A 24,073-nucleotide genomic window follows, 5' to 3' on the forward strand; every position below is an offset into this window, starting at 1 on the left:
GAGGGAGCTAATGTAGCACATACCACCTGTAAATTGACTAAACATACAAAAACTACAGTACGGTCTTTTAAGTATTTTATATACTTCCTTGTCGACGGGCTGTGAAATGGCAGCGGGTTGTGTCCAGTTTCTCCGTGATTTTTGGAAGATTGTAGACAGAGGTGAAAGGCGGGTTGAGAGAACCTTTCATTAAACAGCTTCTATAAATCTCTCCTTCTTCTTCTTCCTCTTCCTCTTCTTCTTCTTCTTCATTAGAATCAAAGCCATGGCACCAGTCAGTCAGCTAAATAACATCTAAACTCTACCCACCATCAGCCGAATGAGCGGGAGTAGAGCACAAGTGTAACATTATTTAGAGAAAATGAAATGAGAACCTCACTTTGATATGAATAAATGCTTGTGTAATCAACTGAACCAAACAATAAATAGAAAATCTTGAACCTGCATCTTTTACATTATAATTTTACAGCTGAATTTCAACAGTGCACTTTGACGCCTCGGACAATGAACAGAAATAATTAATTAATCATTTCAGTTTGTTACTAAGTGATAAAAACATCTCCAGCATTATTCTGATTCTGATCATTATAACTGGCACTTTTTTTTTTTTTTTTTTTTTTTTAATAATTTCTGATGAAATTAGTGGCCTTTAAGCGTTGAGTTTAAATACTCCCATGAGTACGATCAGTAATGGAGACAGTCTCACAGCAGGCCGGTGATCCAGTTGGTCAGTCAGAAAGACAGGCAGACATCCGACCGGACAATCAGTGAGTCAGCCAACAAGCCAGCCAGCCGGTCTGTAACAGTCAGTGCAAGTGTTCAGTGCATCAGTAGTGTGTCGACAAAGAATCGAGTCCTGCTGTGTCGAATCGGATCAACTGACCTGGGGTCTGAAGCCACAGAAGTGGTTCTCAACCTCTTTGAAAACAATGTCAAAAATATTTAAATATGACACTAATTTGCATATAAGATGTGTTCAACATTCTTTAAATTATCTCGCAGCTCTCTAGGTCTGTGGGTTGAGAACAAATACTCTCCGGCAACTGTGGGCTTTTGTTGACAGCAGAGCAGCTCTCTGCAAAGCTGGTCTTCATTTAGTTCAGCAGCCGGAGCTGCTGAAGATGGGCACGGGAAGCAATCAACTTGGTACATTTCTTAAAAATCAAGCTGAGCAAATAGTTGCCATAAGCTGATTTATATTCAAGGAACTGTAGCAAGTCTCGTGGGCAAGCAATGATCCTTCAACAGCCACTCACAGGCCTTTCCCGATTATTTGCAGCAACACCAAAAACGCTGTAAGCAGAGTGACCGAAATTTAGCAAACGGCGAGGTTTGTGCAGTCAGTTGACCGAGCTGATGTTTCTGTCAGCTGGTGTTTCAAATTATTCAGTTCCCTAGGTTTGACACGATCCATCACATGAACGCCACCTTTACACCATCGAGCAGCTAAAGCACTTCACTTCATTTGGCCCATCGACGTCAGTTCATTCCTGACAGTAAGTCTTTCCAGCAACAGCGTCTGAGTGAGTCTTACGTCAGCTGATACAGCTGCTTGTTGTGTGCTTGGCATTTGAAAAAAATTCTCACTAAGACAGAGTTCTTATAAGCCTGCTCTCCTGGGGCTACTGCTTCTTATCCAGTGCAACATTGTCGTTAAAAGTCAGGAACTCACAGGGCTGTAATGGAAATGGCTTGGAGATCGCGACAAAAATCAGGTTGTGGGTTAGCGCCAAACCCCCCTTCCCCCTCGTCGAGATCCATCCGGGATTGTGACATCTGAGGACCGAACTTCGGACAAAGTTTATCGCAGGCCTTACTTCTCTGTTTGCCTGGCGAGCTTCAGACGTTATTGTGAGTCTCTGTGAAAACTGGCTGCCGTAGCTGATGCCGGGCGACGCCTGTGGTCATAATGGCTTGTCGATCACTGCAACTCCTGCGGGAGTGAGAGCATGACAGACAGTGAGACAGGGATGAACCTCCACACAGACAGGTAAAATGTGAAGACACTGTCATATTATATTGCCTGTGGTATGATCAGTCGAGACGTACCGGCATAGCTGCGTCCGTTGCTCATGTTGGTGGGAATGAGGCTCCACTTGTCTGTGGCCGGGTTGTAAAACTCTACGGAGGAGAGGTTACAGGACCCGTCGTCTCCTCCAATCACATACAGCAGTCCGTTAATGGAACAGACACCTTGAGGAAGGAGTTAAACATTTAAACACCTTTGCTTGATTCTTCTACGTTTCCCTGCTCCCAGTGGAAAAAACAAAACTGAATCAATTTCTAGTAATTAACATTATGATTTTACAGATTTTTATATTTCAGGAGAAAGTGAAAAATAATGTATGTTAATGGGTAATGGTTGTAGAAAATATCACACTATGCGAGGGCAACAAAAGAAACATTTTGTCATTATGTATACATCAGGATACAGGTATGGTATTATGCTTCATTTTCTACATTTGGTTCCAAATTTCTTAAAAGCCAGACAACTGACATACACATTTTAGAGATCCCTAACAACCTAGGTGTAAGCTCAATAAAAGTCTCTCCTTTTATCACAAGTCATTATTGTCTAAAGAAGAGCTGCTGATGAGATGCGTATTGGTGATTATCTAATTGTTGAGAAAGAAACAAGATCAAAAACTGAAGCATTTGCTGACTTTGTCCAAGAAAGATCAACAGCGGTATCCACCATCAATGACCTTATATCATTTGACATCTCTTAAACCCCCCATTTTGCGATTTCCAGCTTCGACATGATCGTTAACTATGAGCTAAAACTTTAATGGATTTGATTGATGGTGGGAGTCTGCGGGTGTTGTCTGACCTGCATTTCTTCTGCACATGTTCATGTCACAGACCAGCCTCCAGGTGTTGGTCTGTGGGTCGTAAACCTCAACACTCTTCCTCACTAGAGGTCCGTCATGTCCTCCCGCCGCATACAGCTGACCGCCCAACACGCCCACACCTAGACAAAAAAAAAAAAAAAAAAAAACGCAGGGAGACACCTGTGTGATCACAGATAAAGTAGAAGTCATAGATGAAGCTGTAGAGTTGTCCTCATACCATAACACTACAACAGAGCTGCGCTGTCTAATTGTGTTCTACCTTTGTTTTCCTATGGCAGTTTTATTTATGTTCTCAAGCTGAGCACAGTCCTTTCACTCTTGGGATAACTACTCAATTGAAGACATGGTGGAGGGTGTACGATTTTACTCTGTCCAGTCTGTAGAGTCGGATTGCTAGTCTGTCTGTACAAACTGCTTCTTTGACCTGATCCAGTGCTTTCGAATTGGATTTCCAGCATGAAGAACACACTGTTTATTGTGAAAGCACTCTACTGAATCGCGATAGTTGCGCTGCTTCACGGATTCTTGTTTGTACAATTGCAGACAAAGTCCACCGGGTGGCACTGTTGCTCCAGAGAAAACTGGCAAAAGCACAACACTGCATCATTTAAAACAATACAGTATCAATTAATCAATTAAATATGGTTATCTCCAGTTTGCAAACCTGTGTATCTTTTCTGTAGAGCCACTAATTCGGCTAAAATAGGTAATGTTTTGGTGCTCCCTGTGTGCATCATGAACTGTGCTGCACGTGGAGTATGGTACAGAATAGTGTGTGTGTGTGTGTGTGTGTGTGTGTGTGTGTGTGTGTGTACCTGCTCCACTGCGCCGCGTGCTCATGTCAGCTACGTAGCACCACTGATCAGTGACAGGGTCGTATTCTTCCACTGTACTGAGACACTGACGGGATGCTCCATCGTAGCCCCCTACTGCATACAATTTACCTACAGACACACACACACACACACGGTCATTAAAATCAGTTACATTTGAATTTTTTCATTTTCACTGAAATGGCATACAATATAACCCCAGGTCACACACGCTTCATTCTTACCATCGACCACCCCTACACCCACACTGCTGCGTCGGGTGTTCATGGAGGCTACATAGATCCACTCATTGGTTTTATAATTGTAGGATTCTACTGTCGACAAACCTGAACGAGAGAGAAACAGGGACGGAAAGAGACAAAAGAGAAAAGCACAGAAAGGCAAGAAAACTGAGTGAATAACATAAACAGGTAAGAAAAAGACTGTGTGTGTTGATCAGGCTGTGGGTGTTAACGTTTTGGGTTCAGCTGGTAAATGTGCTGAAAGGAGAGGGGGAAATGTCTCGTGTTTACTCTTAACACTGTAGCAGACAGTAGTGCTACTGCAAGCAATCGTATCTGCTCACCCTCAGGTAAGTAATGAGCGAGAGAGGACACAGGCAGATAATGATGCTACTGTAAGTCAGAAGGGGAAATTTGTTTTAAAGAAGTAGACAGGGAGACTAAAGCAGCATTTTGCTCTGTAAACCAAGTCTTCCACCTTACCCCATGTTTACTGCTCACACATTGTTCTTCTGTATTTCATTTTTTTCCAGGGCATTTCTTTTCTAAATTGATACCTTTTTTAGTCAACTGTCTATCCTGCAGCTATAGACCATAAAAGCTCATTCACAGCACATTATTTTCCCGCAACATGACAAAGATTTTTGTAATTGTGCCCCCCCCAACAGCTGGAAAAACTTTTCCCGACCTGTGTTGGAAATGATGCGATCTATTTCTGTCTTTGTTCTATGTGATACACACACGCAGACTTTAAACAATCCAAGTCACAGTAGGGCTCTTTTAACCTCAACTGGTTTACCAGATCATGTAATCAAAGCCTGCACAAGTAGCAAGTATATCTTTAAACCATAGCACCTAAAAGTACAAGTTCCTTGTTTGAAAGTCTTGTTTTAGTTTTCATTGTTTTAAAATCTCGCACAGTATCCGGATTTATAAAACATGTATTTTTAACTATAAGTAGTGATATTCCTCAGAAAGCGACACCACTTGTGCAACCCTATTATGTGTATGTAAGTGAGTGTGTATAAGTGTGTACCTATACTTCCGTTAAAGCCCCCAACAGCGTACAGTAAATCCCCCAACACAGAAGCTCCCAGTGTACTGCGTCTCTCCTGCATACTCGCCACCGCGCTCCACTGGTCTCTCGCTCCGTCGTACACGTCCACCGTCCGCTCCCGCAGTGAACTGTTGAACCCCCCAACTGCATACACACGGCCCGCCATGGAGACAACACCTGGGGAAAGTAGAGAGAATGAAATTGATTATTAAAAGAAATGCAGGATAATATTATGACTTGTTTATGGAGCATTTTTATTTTGTGGATAATTATGCCCATAGCACTGGTTTTAGAGATGTTACCCTATTAACAGCAGATTGTTTACACTTAACATTTCTGCTAAAGCCAAGCTAACATGTTTGGATTTTTGTTTTAACTTTTCAGACAGTTGATAGTCTCAGTTCATTTCACTAAAGCATAACAGAGACTTGAACCTTGTATGATTCAGGTAAAGAATCGCGGGTTCATTTCGTCTGCTTTAATTTTTGTCAAAGCTATGTTAGGTTAGTGCATGGTAATGCAGTTGCAAGAGGGACTATTTTACTTGAAAACAGCAATCTTTTTAATAGATAGTGTGATAATATTAAATGATTCCCATAAACTTTGAGAAGCCCAAAAGTCCAGTTTTTACTGAGACTGATAACCCTACAACGAAGTCATGCACAAGATACATAAACTGACCTGCCCTGCAGCGTCTTGAAGGAAGGTCAGCTACTTGGTACCAACGGTCTTCCTGGAAGTCGTAACACTCCACACTGCGGATCGCCTTAGGGGCCTGACCGCCGACTACAATCATCACCTGTACATCGAGTTGAGTCACTTATGCGTGTTTATAAAAGAGAATAAACCACAATGGATACTGAGAGCTTACGTTCTGCCTGTCAGGGAGCGGCATGCGAGATGTGCAGTGTGTGTGTGTGTGTGTGTTTGTTTACCTTGGGGATACTGATAGGTGTTCTCGGTCGGGTTCTGTCTGTCTTGATGAGGTGCCGCTGGTCGGCTGGCAGCAGGTGATACTTCATTGCCTCTATAAGAAAGTCTTTACAGGTGTTGTTGTTCTTTATCAAAGCCTCTTCCTCCACAATCTGAAACAGGGAGATACTTCAAACAAATTTCATCTCTATTTACAACTGTCAAACCATTCAGTTGTGGTGCCCGTGGACAGGTGGATATATTGACTGTGTATATACAAGCACCAGTTTTATATTACTATCTACCCAGCTCACACAGATCGGTTAAGAGCTAGACTAAATATTACATTCAATTAAGGCACTGTGGTGTACTGAATTGATTTTTAGGACTTTACATTTCTTCTTTTGAAGTGACAAAAATTTGTTAATCAACTAAAGCACGTTGGTGAAGAGCACCAACCATATCTGAAGGTATAAAGTTAAAGGCAAATGGACTTGCTGTTGAGTGTTGGATTCGTTTTCCACTGATCCAAACGGACTCTAACTGATGAAGCATCTTGGTTGAGTCAGAAAAAATCTTCAGCCCTTCAATTAATACAGTATTTCTGGATTTCCAATGAGCTGGATGATTGAGAACTGTGACTGACACACACAGACATTCGGTTTTAATCATAGCCTTCACAACATTCAGGAGGCTTATTCTAAGTCATTTCTATGACTAGTTACGTTTTTTATGTGAATAATTTGCACAATAATGCATCGGGCAATGTGACGTAAAAAAGGTGAAGAATTTAGAGAAAGCAGAGCAGACTAGAGAATGTCTTTTACCTGTACCAGGTAATCCCTGGACAGTAGTGGAAGTCTGACATGCTCCATCAGTTTGGGCATGTACTCCAGACGAGCGGGCTTATCGTGCTTGATCCAAGCTATCATAGCCTCAAACACCTGGAAGAGAGATGGAGAGAACATTACAGGCTAATATAGAAATGAAGAGACAAAGACTCCTGGGGGAGAGTCAACTGTTAAAATGCATTCACATTTCCGATTCTTAGTCCTTTTCTTTGACCTAGAAATACAGTGACTTATTGATATTAGTAACCTGTTTTGTTTTTTTTTTAAACAAATTTTTTGTCTGAAAGTTTTGGCTTCTTTGGGATTGAAGGTCAAAACTGAGAGGAAAACATTCAATTTTTATACTTGAGCTGAATTTTCTCAATCAATCCCTCTCATTTTCTCAGTCAACCACTGCATGAAGTAGGGCATGATTCACAGTTTTGGAAAGCTGTTTTTCCAACTTGGTGTGAGGAGGGGGTTTCAAACACTGTTCAACGATTTACAAGTGCTCCATTTGAAGCATAGAGACGTCCTTAGTGGGGACGCTGCACACGACACGCCCCACAAGCTCAATTATTTAACTCACTGTTTGTGTGAAATGCATTGTTCAAGCTGTAGATACTGTGTTCTTTCATAGTGAAATACCAATATGTATTGCTCGTACTTCACTCCCAGCAGGATGTCAGGACACTGAAGGTAGCAGACCTTTGTTTTACACCTTTTTCCATCCAAAACAGGTTTTGGTGAAGACAGCACATCATCAGTAATCTATTGCTTCAACCGTTGGCCTGTGGAGCAGCTACACTGGAGCAAATGAAGGACTGAGTACTCTTCCTGTTTTACACAAAGGGACATTAACGACGATAGTTGAAGGAAAGAGGGTCATTACGCAACGACCCCCCAGACCTTCTTCTCTTCTAGGGTTCGAACTAGCCGTCTTCTAAACTTAAACTGGAAACCTTCTACCAACATGCAGCCTAGGCTACTTCCAATTCGGATTTACACACGCCATAAAAATAGAAACATGTTTAAGTGTAATACAATGCAAAAACAATGGTACTGTAATAAAAAGTGTGATTCTTATAATGTAGTTCTGTGTGTGTGTGTGCTGCACAAAATACATACATTCTGCTGAATATCTGCTGACCATGCCACCGCCTATGTAGCTGACTTCACATAATACCATACAAACTGTAATTAAGAGCATTTGAGTAGGAAAAACCCATTCTCTTGAGTCTCATAGCTGTAATTCTGAGTCAGAGATATCAGGACTTTCTGCCAAGCAAAGATATCTCACTTGACAAGAATAACTACGTGTCTACAAACCAGTGGCGAATTGGCAGCCGACACGAGTAAGATCTGACTCACTGATTATGTGAAATGAATAAAACAAGCTGTACATACTGTGTTCTTTCATGGTGAAATACCAACATGTACTGCTTGTGCTGACTGCAAGGTTAGCAGCGGGGGTAATCATCTTTGAATGAAAGCTCCCTAAATGGAACAACAGGAAGTTTTCCCACATCCTCAGAATGTGCCACAGAGTTCAATCAATACACACAAAGTTGGACAAAAGTTGACCTCTTTTAAAATGTATCTAAAAAGAGGTGGGTGTCTCAGTATCTATACTTTTGCACTGATCCCCCACAACAATAAATTGTAGCAGATAATTCATTGGTAACTGATTGTGTCTCCAGATGAAGCCGGTTTGACACTTCATGTATGACAATATCTGGTTCGCTCTGTTTCTGTCTGACCGAACCGGCAGTCGCCTCGACTGCTGCTGTCCTGACAGCAAGATGACACACAGATCTCATGTTGACCGGCTCACTGCAGACGGAGATGCCACCCTCTGGAATACGTCTGTCAGCCAAAGACTTCTAATCAGACACAGTGAGCGTGATGAAGACCTCTGTCCTTAGTACAGCTGTAGATCCTTCTCAGTTGCTCCCAAGGTCAGGATTTGCAGAGTCGACACTTCTTACCAATGCATCAACTCCATGTTCTGTATAGTAACTGGCCAGGTGCTTGTGGATGGTTGGTTCATGCTTTTTCTTATTCATTACATCTTATCTACAAATAGGAGAGATACATGTATAATGATTGATTCTCCTGCACATTGTTTCAGTTCAGCCACCCCACACCATCCTCCTGTACACGACTCACGTTTTACCAAAAACTTGCGTTTTAATGTCTTTGTTCATAACGTTGGCATAATGTTGGCAACTTGGTCATAGTTCAGTTATGAAAGCCTACGGCACTGCGGAGGTTCTCTTCTGCACTGTCAGCCGGACACCGGAGCTGAGCGTATTGGAGCGCCAAAGAGAAACGAGTCAGACTGTCGGACATTGTGTTGCCCTCCGTCTCCATCGCCCGTCTCTACTTCCATCATAGTAAATTTTGTGGTTTTGTCATTTTAAGACCGCACTCGGTTTGTAAAGTTTACAGTCTGCCACACTGCTGCCCCTGCATTGCTCTGTGTACTGTGAGGCAGCTAAAAAAATAAAAATAAAACAAAATGCAGTGAGTTGACTAACAAAATGCAAGTTGACTTGGGGTCTTTTTGACCGATGCATCGACTCATTGACTTTTAGAGGACAGCCCTAGCTCCCACTTTACCCAGAATTTCTTAATAGTCATTAGTCATTATTTAGTTATTTTGCGTTCCTCTAAAATCCCTTAGGAATGTAATCCTCACATATCTTTTCACCCTCAAGGAATCAAGACAAACTTTGATCAAATAGCTGAAGCGTGTGTCTGCATTGTGTTGTCTCACCTTCTCCTCCGTGGAGACTGTCAGTTTGTCACTGGAGATGAGGCTGCACACTTGCTGCAGAGTCAGGCCTAGAAACTCCTCACCCTGCACCACCTCTGTGAAGTGCTGCTCTGAGATACACAAACATGCAGGGTTACACACAAAACAAACTATATATTTTACCTAATAAACTCTTTGACGTTCATATACAATGCCCAACACCAAACAACAAAGCTAAAATCTTATGTTGTTTTTGCTGAAAAGGTGTCTCTCGTGTCCTTTTCACCATTTAACATTTTCACTTTCAACAAGACATTTTGAAATTCGCTGGACATGCAGCAATTTTCCAAAGATTTCAGCATTTTCCAGTGCTGGTGAAACTAAATGTTACATAAAAGTACCACCACCTACCAAAGCATGCCACAAATTAACACAGTGGCAGTGAACAGTGAGAAGCTTACCAGCGTATGCGTGGGCCTGGTTGAGAAGCTGTGTGCATGTGTGCAGGTCAGCAAAGGCTCTGATGCCCAGACAGTTGGTGGGGTGAAGCTGAGACTGCAAGAACTCGCAACAAACCTGACGAACATCCATCAGCTGGAGGAGACTCGCTGCTGGCAGCAGAACCTGCAAGGAGGACACACACATAGTCAATTAAAAACCCCAACTGGATTTTATTAGCAGAAGAACTTGGTGGAAGGAAATTACTTGGAAATCCATGTTCTGGTCTTCTTGCATATTCATATATGCCAAAAGGGTTTTTAAAAACAAAATGGTAGAGCACAGTTAATTGCCACAAACAGCCAAAGATTGAGGGACATTTGGTGGCGTGAAGTCAGTGAGCTGTTAACGCGACAACAACTCCCTGCAAACAACTCATTACTTCAACAACGTCGCTGGTCAGTCAGTCATTTTATTCATTAATTAACCAGCTACTGAACACAGAGTCAAGCAGTTATCTAGCGATCAGTCCAGAAAACTGATCAACCAGCAAACCACAAACCTCTGCACCAATCAACTTGTTACCTAGTCAATTAGTCGGCAGGCCAGAGAGGATCAGTAAATTAACCGATTAGTTGGTAGACAGAAAATTAATTGACAGCTATTTTGATAATTAATTCATTGTTTCAGTAATTTTTCAAGCAAACATGCCAAATATTTGCTAGCTCCAACTTCTTAAATATGAGGATTAACTGATTTTCTTTGTCATATATGATAATAAATTGAATATCTCAGGTCTTAGACCTGTTTGTCCATTTGGCGGATTAAAAAAAAAAAAAAAAAGGCAGAATGATTGATAATAAAAAGACTGAGTACATGCAGACCTATTTAAATGAAAGCAAAATTGGCTGGTTGCACAGGGAGAGAGTTTGCAACCAAAACAAAAACCTTGCATTTGGCTTTTACCGCTGCAGAGTGCAAAGGCTGTCAACCAACCTGGCTGCAATTTTCATACAGCTCTGTTCATTACCAACACCAACATGTAACACAACATCATCTGAAACAGGTCAATAGCGAAGCACATCATTCGACAGACCGACCTCAAGTGACAGTGAGTGCAGTGATGTGTGTATGCACTGCCACGTTAGAGAGCAGCCGTTGAGAGCAAATCCAATTTGATTTTGTTTTCCACCTGCAAATATAATATTGACACTAGATTTTGTATGAGACTGATTATTGTAACATTGGGATGTGCCCTAAATTTGTATCTACTTGGTCTTAAACGTTGCAATAGTCCTTCGTATACGCTGCCACATTACAGCTACATGTATCCCTTCAGGTATCTGTCAGAGGGATTGTAATATTTTATTCTGTCTCTATTGCTCAGCCCTGAGGTCATCCTAAATCTGTTCGACCATCAGCTAGCAAGGCAGGCAGGGACTGTACTGTTGAAACTCTGATAATAACAGACAAAGCTACCCTTTCATACATCCCTACACATTAGCTTAACTAGGTCAGTGAGACCGTCTCTGTCTGCCTCTACACCTCTCTGTCTGCACACTCGCTCATCCTCTGAGTGTGTATTGTTGCTGTCTCCTCTGTTTTTCAGCTGCCCTCTAGCCTTATGTTTTCTAAAAGGAGCATCAGGCCCACTTGAGCTATGCTTATAGCAGCTGTGACACACACACACAGACAGACAGACAAAGACTGAGGGTAACCCAAGCAACACATATAGTATGTTCTACAGTGAAAACACAGAGTTTGAAGAAATAAATAGTAAAAGGAGTCTTTTACTGAATATTAGCCCCGTGTCAATACACACACGTCATTCATTTACGTGTCAGCCAATCAGGCAGGCACACTGCTAACAGTGGGAGGATTTCCTGCCTCTCTCCATGCACACTTCCTGTGCTAATAATCAAAGGAAGTATCCAGCCTGCAGCTTGATCCTGGTGCATTTATTCAGCCCCGCAGCAGAGCCATGCAGTTACCAAGAGTTGATGGCATAGAGATAAACAAGGCCTAAGTCCTGTGCTTTCATAGCCAAGCCCAGCTCACAACCATTACCAGCTCTTACTTCATTGTAGTACCGTTAAAAGGGCGGATCCAGGATTTTTTTTTTTTTTTTTTTTTTTTGGTTAAATCACTTTCCTTAACATTGCGAAATAATGCTTTTTTCGACACTTTCAGCAATATTTGGCCTTGGTGGAGGCCAGTGCTCTACTGGGTGCAATTCTAGTTGTCACTTCATTGCTCTGAAACATAATACAATTTTTAGAATTTCCTGAAGTGAAAGTCTATTTTAAAAGCTTCTCAAAAAAAACCTGAAAAAATATATTGCTAGTGTTTTTGCCAGTAAAACATTACAGCCATGGCTGTAAGTAAAGAGGATAAGAGGACAGCTACTTTCAGAAAGTAGTTTTGGTTTTTTTTGGTATTATTTGTATTGTATTCTCTCATGTTTTTCTAAACGTTTGTATTTTGAATTCATAGTGTAACAAAAGCGAGGTTGAAATTTGGGATAAATAACCACTGTAACTACTGCACACAGAACTTGACTGACTCACACTCAAGCCAGGGACCAAAACTAAAGGTCTGTGCACCGAAAAAAGGACTTTTGCTTCCCAACGGCAACAACAGTGCTACTTTGATTTGATCATCTCCACTGTGAAACAGTAAGAAAATGTGACAAAAATGAACTCAGCTAGTGTTTTGAATTGCTGGTCCCGGGCAAGCGATGTTTATTTCTTCAAAACTGAACTCTTCACCAGGGAGAACAGAGAAGAGGAAGAGCTGAAAGGGGCATTAACACATAAAAACTCCTGACACAGTGTCTTTAAAGCGAAGCTAAAGTTATAAACAAGGAAAAAAGCCACCATAACAGAGGAAAAAAGGAAAAGACACCGAGGAAAAACAGGAAAACGATTTTTCACCCACTTGCACTCCCCTTCCTCATCGCTCTCTCTCTTCATAAACACTTCTAGCACACAAACTCTCACCTGGACGTTGTCCTCTGTGACCTCAATCTCAGCTGTGTAGATGTAATCCACCAGTTTTCTCAGGGTCTGACCGTCCACCTCTCTGATCTCCACCTGATGGGCCTTGCTCTCACTCATGTCACCTGCACGCAGAGAAAGACACACAGTTAAGGACATTACAGTGCACGCGCACACGCTCACGCACACGGACATGCATGCACACAAGATATAATGCCAAGCAAACAGCAGTGTATGCCTACCTGTGAACATGGCACAGAAGTAGGGGCTACAGGACGCCAGGACCACCCTGTGAGCTGGCACTTCAACATTCCCTGCAATCAGCTGGACATCACACAGCATCTTTTTACTGAAGGATGAAGCGACAGAGAGAAACAAAAGGTCCATATTTGTTATCTTCATTTATTTAATTGTTTATTATAATGGTGTGTAAAAATAAATATGCATACAGGAGCCGGAGGGGGTATCCTTGAGTATGTGTAGGACCGCTGCCAGTAAATGTGGTAATTAACATTTGTTGTTAATTAACAGGGGTGTAGTTAAATACTTTAAAAGAATAAATGGATTTGTTCCAGTTAGGAGTTTCATGTTTCAGTATCATTATCAGACAAGACTGGCACAATAATTTTAACCTAACCTTTCATCTTATCCTTTTCTAAAGAGGACCAAAATGGATGTAAGCTTTTAGTTTTATTGTAGGACTGAAACTATGGATTATTTTCAATATCAGTATATTACATATATATAATATTACAGTGAAAGAGGGGAAACTAGAGAATAATTGGCAATTTTCACTATATTTGCTTGAGAAATGGCTAAAACAATTACTAAATTATCAAATTTGAGCTTCAGTACAGTGCATGTGTTGTTTTTGATCATTTTAAGAGAAAGCAATAGCGTAGGAAAACCAAGGAAGCAGGAATATTTCCATTCACTAAAAAGCCAGACTCAAACTGTTGCATCTTGTTTTGAGGCAGCTTTGCTCTGTGGTCTGTTGAGACTCCTGCCAGCAGACAAAGTGGGATCTCTTCGATCTCTTCTGAAATGGATTTCTCCCTGTGGAAGACTTGGAACACTATTGGTTTTAATTTTCAATTCTGAAGGACAGACACTAAAACCTGAGACTCACTGAGATGTTTCAGATGGCTGAAAGGTTTCTATGAAACTGAAGTCAGCAACCAGTAAAGGACTGTAGGTAGCAACCAGCTGTTTTTGTAGATTTTTTTTAATGGTGGACTTTTCTGTTTAAGAATTAAACAGTTTCTCCTCAGGCAGAAGTACTTCACAGCTGCACTGATATTTTCAGACGAGCCAGGTGAACCAAAGAGGACTCCTGTGTTAATACATAATTTCTGATTTACAAAGCAGACTAAAGCCTCTTCATTTGCATACCAAAGACAGCTGGCCACAGGTGAAACGGCCATATGTATACTGTAAAAAAACCCACTACTCTCAGCAACACACCTCCTCAGGTCATTCATTAGCTGGAAAGCTTTCCTCATGTGCGTCTGGTTGAAGGTGTGCATCCCTCCATTCACGGTGTCCTCCTCCGAGTCCGTGGTGCAGTTTGGACGCTGTGAGGCCGGCGTGGCCACCAGACTGGTAAGACATGAGAGGCAGTGTCTGGATCATTGGAGATAGATGGTGACCCAACAGTTAGACAGACAACTTCATGGTTCATCTCTAGGGTTTTAAAAAGAGGACGGGAAAGGGACGATAAATTGAAAGTAGTGAAGCCTCCACAATCAACAGTGGTAAGATGAGTTCTAGGAATATTCTAACTTTGTCACTGTTGTCAATAAATTTTGTGCTATACCACAGAAAAAACAGTTTAGTAAATGTACACCAGATATTAGGGGCTGTCTTTTGGCTTGTTTGGCTTTCTGCAGTTATTTTTGAATGCTTGTATGACACCACTGACCCATCCTCCTTTAATAATGCGCGTTCTTCAAGGTAACCTGCTCTGTTTGTCCTGGAACTCAGATGCTGCTATAGAGTCCGCCTACTGCGTACTTTACAATAAGGATTTTATACATCACTTGAAAACATTTCAATCTAGTGTGGATTTTTTAAAGTTAAATATTACATTGGGGTTCTCCCATCTCTCCCATCTCCCTCACTTGACATTAAAGGTAGAGGTGTATAGTTTATGCCTAAGGCTGCAACTAATGATTATTTTCATTATCGATTATCAATATCGATCGATATTTTATCAATTTGTTATTTAAGCAATAAAATGTCAGATAGTGCTCAATACAGCCCAAGTTGATGTTTTAATGTGCCTTGTTTTGTCCAGCCCATAGCATAAAACCAAACAATACTCAGTTTACTATTATAAAAGATGAAGAAAAACCAGCAAATTTACACATTTCAGAAGCATAGACCAGTGAATTTTGGGCATTTTTGCCTAAAAAATTATTTAAACTATGAATCGATTATCAAAATTATTGCAGATTAACTTTTGTTTCTATCAACTTATCGTTTCAGTTGTATTTATGTTTGAAATTTGTGCACAAAACATTAACTAAAACTGCAACTTTTATTTTGGAGTGGTATGGCTCTTAATCAAAAAGCTTATAAATAAAAAGAGGACAAAGTAGGCCGAGTGTGAAAGGGACAGTATATGAAACTTTGGAAATGTTCAACAAATTTGAGATGCTGCATTCAATTTGGCTTTTTTCATGATATAAGGGTTGGAAAATATGACTGATTGAACAACAGACAATCGAGAATCTCTGTTCCTTTACTGTATTTACCAATATCTCCGGTTGTAATAGGCAATTTTGAGGAAAGTTTTAAATCAATTAGCAGGACTGATTTTTGGCAATATTGGATTTACATGATTGTGGCAACAGTATGATTGAGAACCTTAATTTGTCAAGTTAGTTCATTACATTTAGACAGAAACAGATGGCGACGCACCGATATGATAGACTGGTTTCATACTGACCTTAGTAAACAAATCAGGCTATCAGCCATGACCAATGACCTATCCACATCAAACATGGTTTCTTTGTCAGTGTCATTGTAAAATTTAAGTGTTTCCTAAATCAGTTACATTTATTCTGTCACTATGGGCCAGTGACTCCGCTATTTTTTGCCTCACATTATCTTACATAAAAATTATTCCAATGAGAACCACAAACTGAGGTTTGCATATTTTAAATGTGGAACTTGTATCGGAGCAGTACTCAGTATTGACAGATTATACTGAGCTGAGGTATCAGACTCGGCACTGGGAGAGAAAAAGTTGGACCGGCACATCCCTAATCAGTATTGTGAAATACAATTACATATACTAATGCAATAAACTGATGGATGTTACTTCCATGATGTCTGTAGGAAATGCGAAGTCAAGCATGCCTATTAGAATAATGATCCCTGTTGTACTCAAGATAACCGTTTGGCAGTAAAAGGACTTAAAGAAAAAGGCTGACATCGTTCATATTTTTGATTATAGTCAACAAATTCAAATATAAGACCAAAACCAACAATGCGTCAGTCTTCTCTGAAGACTTTCCATCTGGACACTGCAGTCTTTAGAAAATATTACTCAAAAAAGAGAAAAACAGTAAATTTTTAGGGGCTTTTTGCAGCTGTGGATTAATTCACATTTGGTACACTACTGATTATAGAGCTGCAGCGATTAGACAATTAGTCGATTGACAGAAAATTAATTGGCAAGAGTTTTGATAGCTGATTGATCAATCTGAGTAATTTGGCTCTGGCCTCACAAATCTGAATGTTTTCTGATTTCCTTAGTCCTCTACAGTTGTAAACTGTATATCTCATCTGAAGATTTGACTTTGGGCTTTGAGAAATTGTGATGAGCTATTTTTTTTTTAACCATTTTCTAACATTTTTTTGATATCAAACAATTACTTATGAAAAATGACTGACAGATTCACGTGATAGGAAAAAAATATTGCTAGTTGCAACCCTGTAATTGAGTATTTACAGCGGTAAGATGGTGTACAGTGGACTGATTCAAAATAAATTAAGGCGTGTGTGTTCATGGTAATGAAGGAACATGTCACCTGGTACAAAAGTGTGGCTCTTTAACGTGTTTTTAGTAGTTTTCAGACAATAATGGCACAGATGAATAAGCGCATCAGGCTCTAAAAACACAGATACATGACCTATATTTACCGTTGGTTATGATCTTTTTTTTTTTTTTTGGCAATATGAAAAATATATATTGCCAGCCTTATCTTTTAAGCATTCCTAAGACAAATACACAAAGAAAGGACGAATAACGGAAATATTTCCTGTTACCCAATGTTTCACAGAGCAGCCTGACCACACTGAAGAAAACCTGGTGAGGACTCCTAACCCCGAAGAACACTTTTAACTTTTAACACCGTGTGATTTAAGTTTTAAATTCAACTTGTAACCAAAGGTGCCCTGCACTGAGCCGAGAGCAGGTGGCAGGAGGAAAACAGAAAACAGAAAACATGACTGTCTCCACCGTGCGTGTACTGTAGTGCACGTTATCTGGACTCTCACGTTGACCCGTCTTTTGTCCACCAAAACAGTTTCAGCAAATAATGATGCAGCAATTACAAGCCACAGTAATGCTATGTTAGGTCGGGACACAGCAGCACCAGTCGGTGAAGTAAAGTAAACACTGAACAGGTCGCAGAGAGCTTGTCTCTTTCTGTCCAAAATTCAAAAGGAGTTTGGTAGAAAATGGTGTTTGTTTGGAGTTTGCTGTGCCTCAAGTTGTCAGGTTGGCTAGCTCTTAGCACTGCTAATCATTTAACTAACATAAGCTTATGAGAGCTGCCGTTGATTGCCATAAATCACTGGTCATATCGTGGTTATAACCAGTTTTGGTTGCCAGTATACATTCAGCTCACTGTCTATAAGCAACGGCTTGGCGGCAGTTCCCAGATTTTAACTTGGGAGTTTGGTTTTGCGCAGCCAACGATGCTAGCTAACTTACCGAAGCTAACTACTCAGCGAGGCTAGCTTGAGTTCGTGTGCTGGGAAGGTGCTCTTTTGACTGTCCGCGCTGGATTTATGGTCAGAACATCATGTGGCCTACAATGTTATCCAACAGATGTACAAGCAAGCGGCGTGAATCACAGATTTACGAAATAATCCCCAGCGCTGAGCCAACTCACCCCAACGACACACCGTCCATCCTCCCGGAGCCAGAGACCACAGCAGGCATGGGCGCTGCACACAGATCCTGTATTACCGGGAGGAATCACTCCGTAGTTTAAAAAAAAAAAAAAAAAAAAAAAAGCCACACACATATGCAGCTTAGTACACTGGTATGAGTAGCCTGGTCCCAAAAAAAAGAAAACCTTAAATATTTACTTTTTTTTTTTTTAAATAATCAAATTATGTATCACATCTGTTATCTGTTCTTTCAAGATTTGTGCGTCTCTCTTTATTCTCTATTTTTATACTTCCTTTAGTTATTGCATGTAATTTGGCTGCGTTGTAATGTGAAGTGGCTGCAGTTTCCGTTTGGGATTAATAAAGTACTCTATCCATCTATCTATCTATCTCTGAAGGTCTTAAAACTGGATTTTGGGTAGAGTCTCTACACAAGAAAGGGCTACGAGATAGAGGAGGGAGGACCCCTCAGAGGTGATATAGTGCTTCAGTGGTGCAAATTTCAGACACATTTGTGATTAATCAAATTATGCAGCGAGAGATAAACTAGAGTAAACCTGGGGGCTTTGGGACTACTGGGCAGTTGCCCACTTTGCCCAGTTTGTAATCCAGCCTTGCTATTAGTTACTCCAAGTTTTTTATCCTGGTGGCCATAGAAAACCCGTCCATATTTTCCTATTTTTCCTCTTAACGTAAATGTGATTTTCTCTAGTATTAAATGAAATGGGGCTTCAATTACCTTTTTTTTCCCCACTATCAATTAATCTACTGATTATTCTCCGGATTAGTCCATAAAATGTCTGAAAATTATTAAAAATGACCATCACAATTCCCAAAGCCGAAAATAGCGTCTTCAAATGTTGTTTTGTCCGACCAACAGTCCAAAACCCAAACATATTAATTTTACAGTGATTTGACTGTGGTAAATTTTCTGCCAGTCGACTAATTAGTTCATTCTTTCACCCCTAAAAGTAAACATGACATCTTTCAACCCCACAAAGATAAGACGATGGGCTAATATGAGATAGCAATCTCTGGTTTTACCCTGAAAATGCCTGTTAAAGGATGATATGCAGATCAGGGCACAACCAATGCATGTGAATAAAAGTAGCTGGTGACAGTTTAAATCTTTTTTTTTTTTTTTTTTAATTGAAAAACATGTACAGTCTTAAATTACATGACCCCATGTTTACTACAGGGACAGGAGTAGTGTGTTTCTTCAGGGATGTCATGTCTTACTCAGGAGTGGAGGGACCAGATTTAGTTCACACATAGACTGAGGGTTCAAATCATGGTATTTATTCAAACAAACAAAAAAACAATTTTAAATACAATTTACACTGGTGTTCACATATTTGCTTTCCCAAAACTGACAATATAATCCTTTAGCCACCCGGTATTTTTTTGTTTTGTTTAATTTTTAACTCTATCAATCATAACAGCAAGATACAAATATATAGCCATTACTATGTGACAGTTACAGGCATCCTAGACCTGGCTGTATTACCAACTGGGCAAAGCGGGCCTCAAAACCCCAAGGCGTCCCCAAGGATTTAGGTGCACTGCATGTCAATTGGATTTGGTAATTTGACTAATTGCTAATTTGTTAGGGGAATTTGCACCATTTAAATACAACATTAACTAAGGTAGGTTGTGTATTGTTAGTTAATGCTGTTGCCATAGTTCACATAATGCATATTACTAATAGTTTTTTTTTTTTTATTCCTTTTGAAATGTTAAGTTTTATTCCAGCCTAAGTGTACCGGTTGCTTTGGTTTTAATGGAAACTTGGAGGCGACGGAGAACATGCTCACTACATAGGGAGCTGTAAGCGGAGGGTCAGTAGGGGCCAACAGCAAATTTTTGCTCCAGTGTTCCTTAATCCAGCCAAGATCCTGGAACAGCAACCTAAACCTGGTCCCAGCTGCACCAACATGGTCTAATGAAGCTATGAAAAATGAAAGATGCACATAGCTAGAAGGACCAATAAATGGATCACATCAGTCCAGATCTCAGATCTTTGCACTTGGTTCCCGTATATCAAAGAATCACACCTAGAAACATGGAAAAGCAACATTCACTTTTTTTTGGCACCACATATCTGGAACAAACTCCCAGAAAATTTGAGATCTGCTCCCCTCCTGTTTTTTTTAAGCCTAAATTTTTAAATTTAGGGTATTTTTCGAACCGGTATTTTATCTTACTCTTAAAATCCTATTTGTCATTTTATACTGCCATTAATTCTGGGAGAGTGCAATGACATGCTGCAGCCGAAGTCTCTAGTGCAATTCAAAATGACGCTATCACGCCCCTTACGTACCAATATATCTAGTACTATAAAAATAAGTTTCTTTTTGATAATTGAAAGACTTTCTTGCAGAATAGCCTTGGCTCTTGATGCTTCTTGTACCAAGAAATAAGGTCAGAGTGGGAGCTCATACTTTTTTCCTTCCTCTCTGTTAATAGCTTGCCAACACAAAAAACAATCAGTCATGTAGGTTTACTCACAGAAATCAGTCTCTCCTGAAAAGACAGTGTATTGCTAACAACTTTTTGGACCATAATTTCATTCATGGTCTGCAGCTAGACACCCCAGCAACACCGAACTATTACGTCGTTAGAAGAAAGATCACACACGTGGTGATTCCAAAGGAGTTATACATCAAGTCAGCAGAGTTTTCTTAAAACAGTCACTAAACATTGGATCCTCTCAAGGGAAGATGATCATTTACAACCAACTGGCTGCATGTGTGTGGTATATGACGGTAAACAAAACCTGATTCTCTGGAAAAACATGTCAAGGCAACACTGAAAAATAGCATCTGCCTCCACCCCCCCTTAAACACTTTAATCCTTGCAGGATATGGATACTTTCCGTCAATACAAGTAGAAGTGTTCATATAAATTTGACATTATCAACATGCACTTCACAAGACCTACCAAACAAAATAAAAACAATCATATTTCAACATACATCCATCCTCAAAGTGGAGTATTTGCTCATTGTATTGAAGGTTGCCATATAAATTAAATTAATTCCTAAAACAAAAAAAACAAACAAAAAACAAACAAAAAAAACTGCAACCAGTTAAAACGCACTGCTTATGGTGATGCACAAAAACCAGCTCCCTTGCACCTCCAGCTTTTAGCTTTGCCAGTATAAAATGGCCGATGAACTGGAAATGCCGTCATTTACCACGCGACACCTGGTGGTAGCTTTATGGACTCAATTCACAAGATTACAAGAAGCACGAGGCAGATTATCCAAATAATGCCGATGAAAAAGCACCAAACCGGCAGCGACCACAGTGCGGATTTTAAAATGCACCGTCTGCTGAAACGTAACCCACGCGATTTGAATTAAAACTGCGAGATTAGATAGATTTTCAAAACATTAAAAACTTTAATAAAAGCAGGATACAACATAGGGGCGAACTGAACACATGAATTTCAAACATTTTTAATCTAAACAAAAGCCTGTAATGGGACGGGAGAGGTGGAAAAAAAAAGAAAAAAAAAAAGCAATGTACAGTTAACAAACAGTACGTGACATTTCTCCAAAAATACTTTGTCACGAGTGTTTAAGATCAAGAAACTCAAGCAATCGAGTCCCATGCTGCCCGACACTGCCAACAACTTCACTTAAAACCCTGAGTTCATGATGCAAAAATAACAGACACATCTGGCTGGTTTGCAAGACAAACAAACTCAATTCTGAGTTGAGAAGCAGTGACTGACATCGATTACGGCTTTACAAATGGTTCAAAACAAGTCTTTCCCGAAACATAACAAAATTACAATTCAATAATTCACAATTCTTAGTAGTAAAGTCCATAATCTGTGGAATAAGAGGACAGATGGGGTCCCGGGTGGGGGCGGGCATGATCCAGAGGACAGTCTCATTCATTCCTTGTGGGTGATGGGCACTGCTTCCTTTAACTGAATTCAACAAAGACCCCTCACCCCCACCTGGGCTTGAGTAATGTGTATGTGTGTGCATGTGTGTGTGCGTGTGCGTGTGTGTAATTTCAAGTTCGTTGTTATCAGATTTTCCCCATGAACATCTCAAAACTGGAGGGAGCCACTAATAGCCACCGCCAAATCCACCACCCCTGCCGTAGCCACCGCCGCCGCCGCCTCTGTTGTAAGGAGCCCCGCTCCTGTAGGAATAGTTGCCCCCCTTCACTGCACCATAATTGGAGTGCTGCTGTCCGTAGCCGTCCCCAAAGTCACCATTACTGTACCCAGCCCCCATCTGGTTGTCGTATTCTTCGTAGCCCCCGTAACCCCCGTAGCCTCCACCACCGTTGTAACCCCCGCCATAACCGTAGCCTCCTCCGTAATTGCCGCCGTAGCCTCCTCCGTAGCCGCCACCTCCTCTTCCGCCGCCATAGTTCTGCATCCCTCTCCCTCGACCCCTTCCTCCCCGGCCGCCGGTGGACATCTCCTGCTTGGTCAGAGCTTTCTTCACCTCCACCTTGTTCCCGTTGATGGTATGGTATTTGGTCAGCACGGCTTTGGTGGCGGAGTCTGTGTCCTCGAAGAAGACAAAGCCGAAGCCTCTCTTCCTGCCGGTCTGCTTGTCAGAGATGATCTCGGCCTTCTCCACCACGCCGAACTGGGAGAAATACTCGGTCAGGTTGTCCGGCTCAATGTGGTCTTTCACGCCGCCGACGAAAATTTTCTTGACATTGGCGAGGATGTCCGGGTTGTTGGCGTCTTCTCGAGCTATAGCCCTTTTCAGTTCCACGTTGTTGCCTTCGACGACATGTGGCTTAGCCGCCATTGCTGCGTCGGCCTCCTCCGGTGTCGAGTAGGTGATAAAGCCGAAACAGCGGGACCGTCCGAGTTGCTGGTTCATGACCACAACGCAGTCACTGAGCGACCCGTACTGCTCGAAATACTTGCGGAGGCCATCTTCTGTGGTCTCCACGTTCAGTCCGCCGACAAATAGCTTGCAAAGTTTGGTCGTCATGATTGAATTTCTTCTGTGGATGGTAGGCTGAGACCGTCCCTCTTCTTCTTCAATGGACGACGTCAGGGCGGGCCGTTCGACTCACTCGCTATCGTAAGACGTAACCGCCGCTGATTGGTCGTCTTGAAAAAAATCACCGTCCACATTGGCTGGCGATCGACATACGTTGCTGAAGCATTCGAGTCCTGTTGGGAATCTCAAGTTCCTTTTCCCGAAGTGTGGATTTCAACCTCTGTGGTCGTTTGTTCAGTTCTATCCCCTGCTGTATTCAAGTTTGTGAAGAGGGGGGAAAAAAAAAATCAACACTTTAAGGTGCAAGCAATTGATATCATTTTTTATGCACAACCTGGGCTTCTGCAGTATCAAATGACACTATAAAGACCCCACAGCGTAAAGCTATGTCCTGATTACACTCAGTTGTCACATTAGGTACACCCGCCAAAAACTAATGTAGTCTAATACAACAGTAATGAAAGAAATCCTCTCTCATGAAGCTCGTAACGGTCAGTTTTTATCGAAACCGTGTTAAAGAGGTGTTGATTCAACTGAGTTTGCAATTTGTGGTACTTACTCTCATTGATTTGAATGGGGTGGACAAAATAATAGGAACACCTGTCAAAATAACGCAATTGCAGGACTGTTGTATTTAGACTATTTGTTTGTTTCTTTGGTACTGTACAACCAGCAAAAACATCCATGCAGCCTATATACATGTAAAGCCCATCAGGCATTGCTCACCGTAAAGCCTTTATGTTCTTCAAATATACTTGAAATCAACATTTTTACTTAAAAGAATTACAGTTGACTACACATGGTTTTATAACCGTACACAAGCCATACTTTGAAAGTAGCCTTTTAAACAGTGGCTTATTTAGAATGCAGATCACCAATTTAAAGTGTCCACACTGTATTTCAAAAATTAGGGTCTTAAGTCACCTACAAAGTGGCATAACCTGACTAATGGCTGATACGGAAACACATTTTTTATTAATGGCCAATTGTCTTACCGAGAAAACAATTTTTTTTATAGTTAAACGTAATGTCCTCCGGCTAGTTATCACTTCAGACAGGGAG

The 24,073-nt window shown here is 41.0% G+C and overlaps 2 protein-coding genes across 4 annotated transcripts; both read right to left on the reverse strand.

Annotated features, from left to right (window-relative positions):
* Nucleotides 1-379: 379 nt before the first annotated feature.
* klhl3 (kelch-like family member 3) lies at nt 380-18,080 on the reverse strand. 3 transcript variants are annotated; one of them, XM_040119807.1, is made up of 15 exons: nt 18,024-18,080; nt 14,362-14,496; nt 13,140-13,246; nt 12,901-13,022; nt 9,925-10,087; nt 9,485-9,594; nt 6,703-6,819; nt 5,899-6,048; nt 5,645-5,762; nt 4,943-5,140; nt 3,910-4,011; nt 3,668-3,796; nt 2,831-2,971; nt 2,050-2,193; nt 380-1,933 (listed from the first exon to the last, which is right to left on the reverse strand). In XM_040119807.1, the coding sequence occupies exons 1-15, from the start codon at nt 18,071-18,073 to the stop codon at nt 1,905-1,907; spliced, it is 1,815 nt and encodes a 604-aa protein (XP_039975741.1). In that variant the 5' UTR covers nt 18,074-18,080; the 3' UTR covers nt 380-1,904. The 3 variants fall into 3 exon arrangements, with proteins under 3 accessions (XP_039975741.1, XP_039975740.1, XP_039975743.1); XM_040119806.1 differs by having other exon boundaries at nt 14,362-14,520; nt 18,024-18,079; XM_040119809.1 differs by having other exon boundaries at nt 14,362-14,580; nt 18,024-18,071.
* A 3,323-nt stretch (nt 18,081-21,403) lies between these two features.
* Nucleotides 21,404-23,191, reverse strand: LOC120784930 (heterogeneous nuclear ribonucleoprotein A0-like). The gene has a single exon (XM_040119078.1). It carries the CDS (start codon nt 22,997-22,999, stop codon nt 22,109-22,111), a length of 891 nt encoding a protein of 296 aa, XP_039975012.1. The 5' UTR covers nt 23,000-23,191; the 3' UTR covers nt 21,404-22,108.
* Nucleotides 23,192-24,073: the final 882 nt, after the last annotated feature.

Source organism: Xiphias gladius, chromosome 23 (genome assembly GCF_016859285.1).
Source record: "Xiphias gladius isolate SHS-SW01 ecotype Sanya breed wild chromosome 23, ASM1685928v1, whole genome shotgun sequence".
NCBI classification, from domain to species: domain Eukaryota; kingdom Metazoa; phylum Chordata; class Actinopteri; order Istiophoriformes; family Xiphiidae; genus Xiphias; species Xiphias gladius.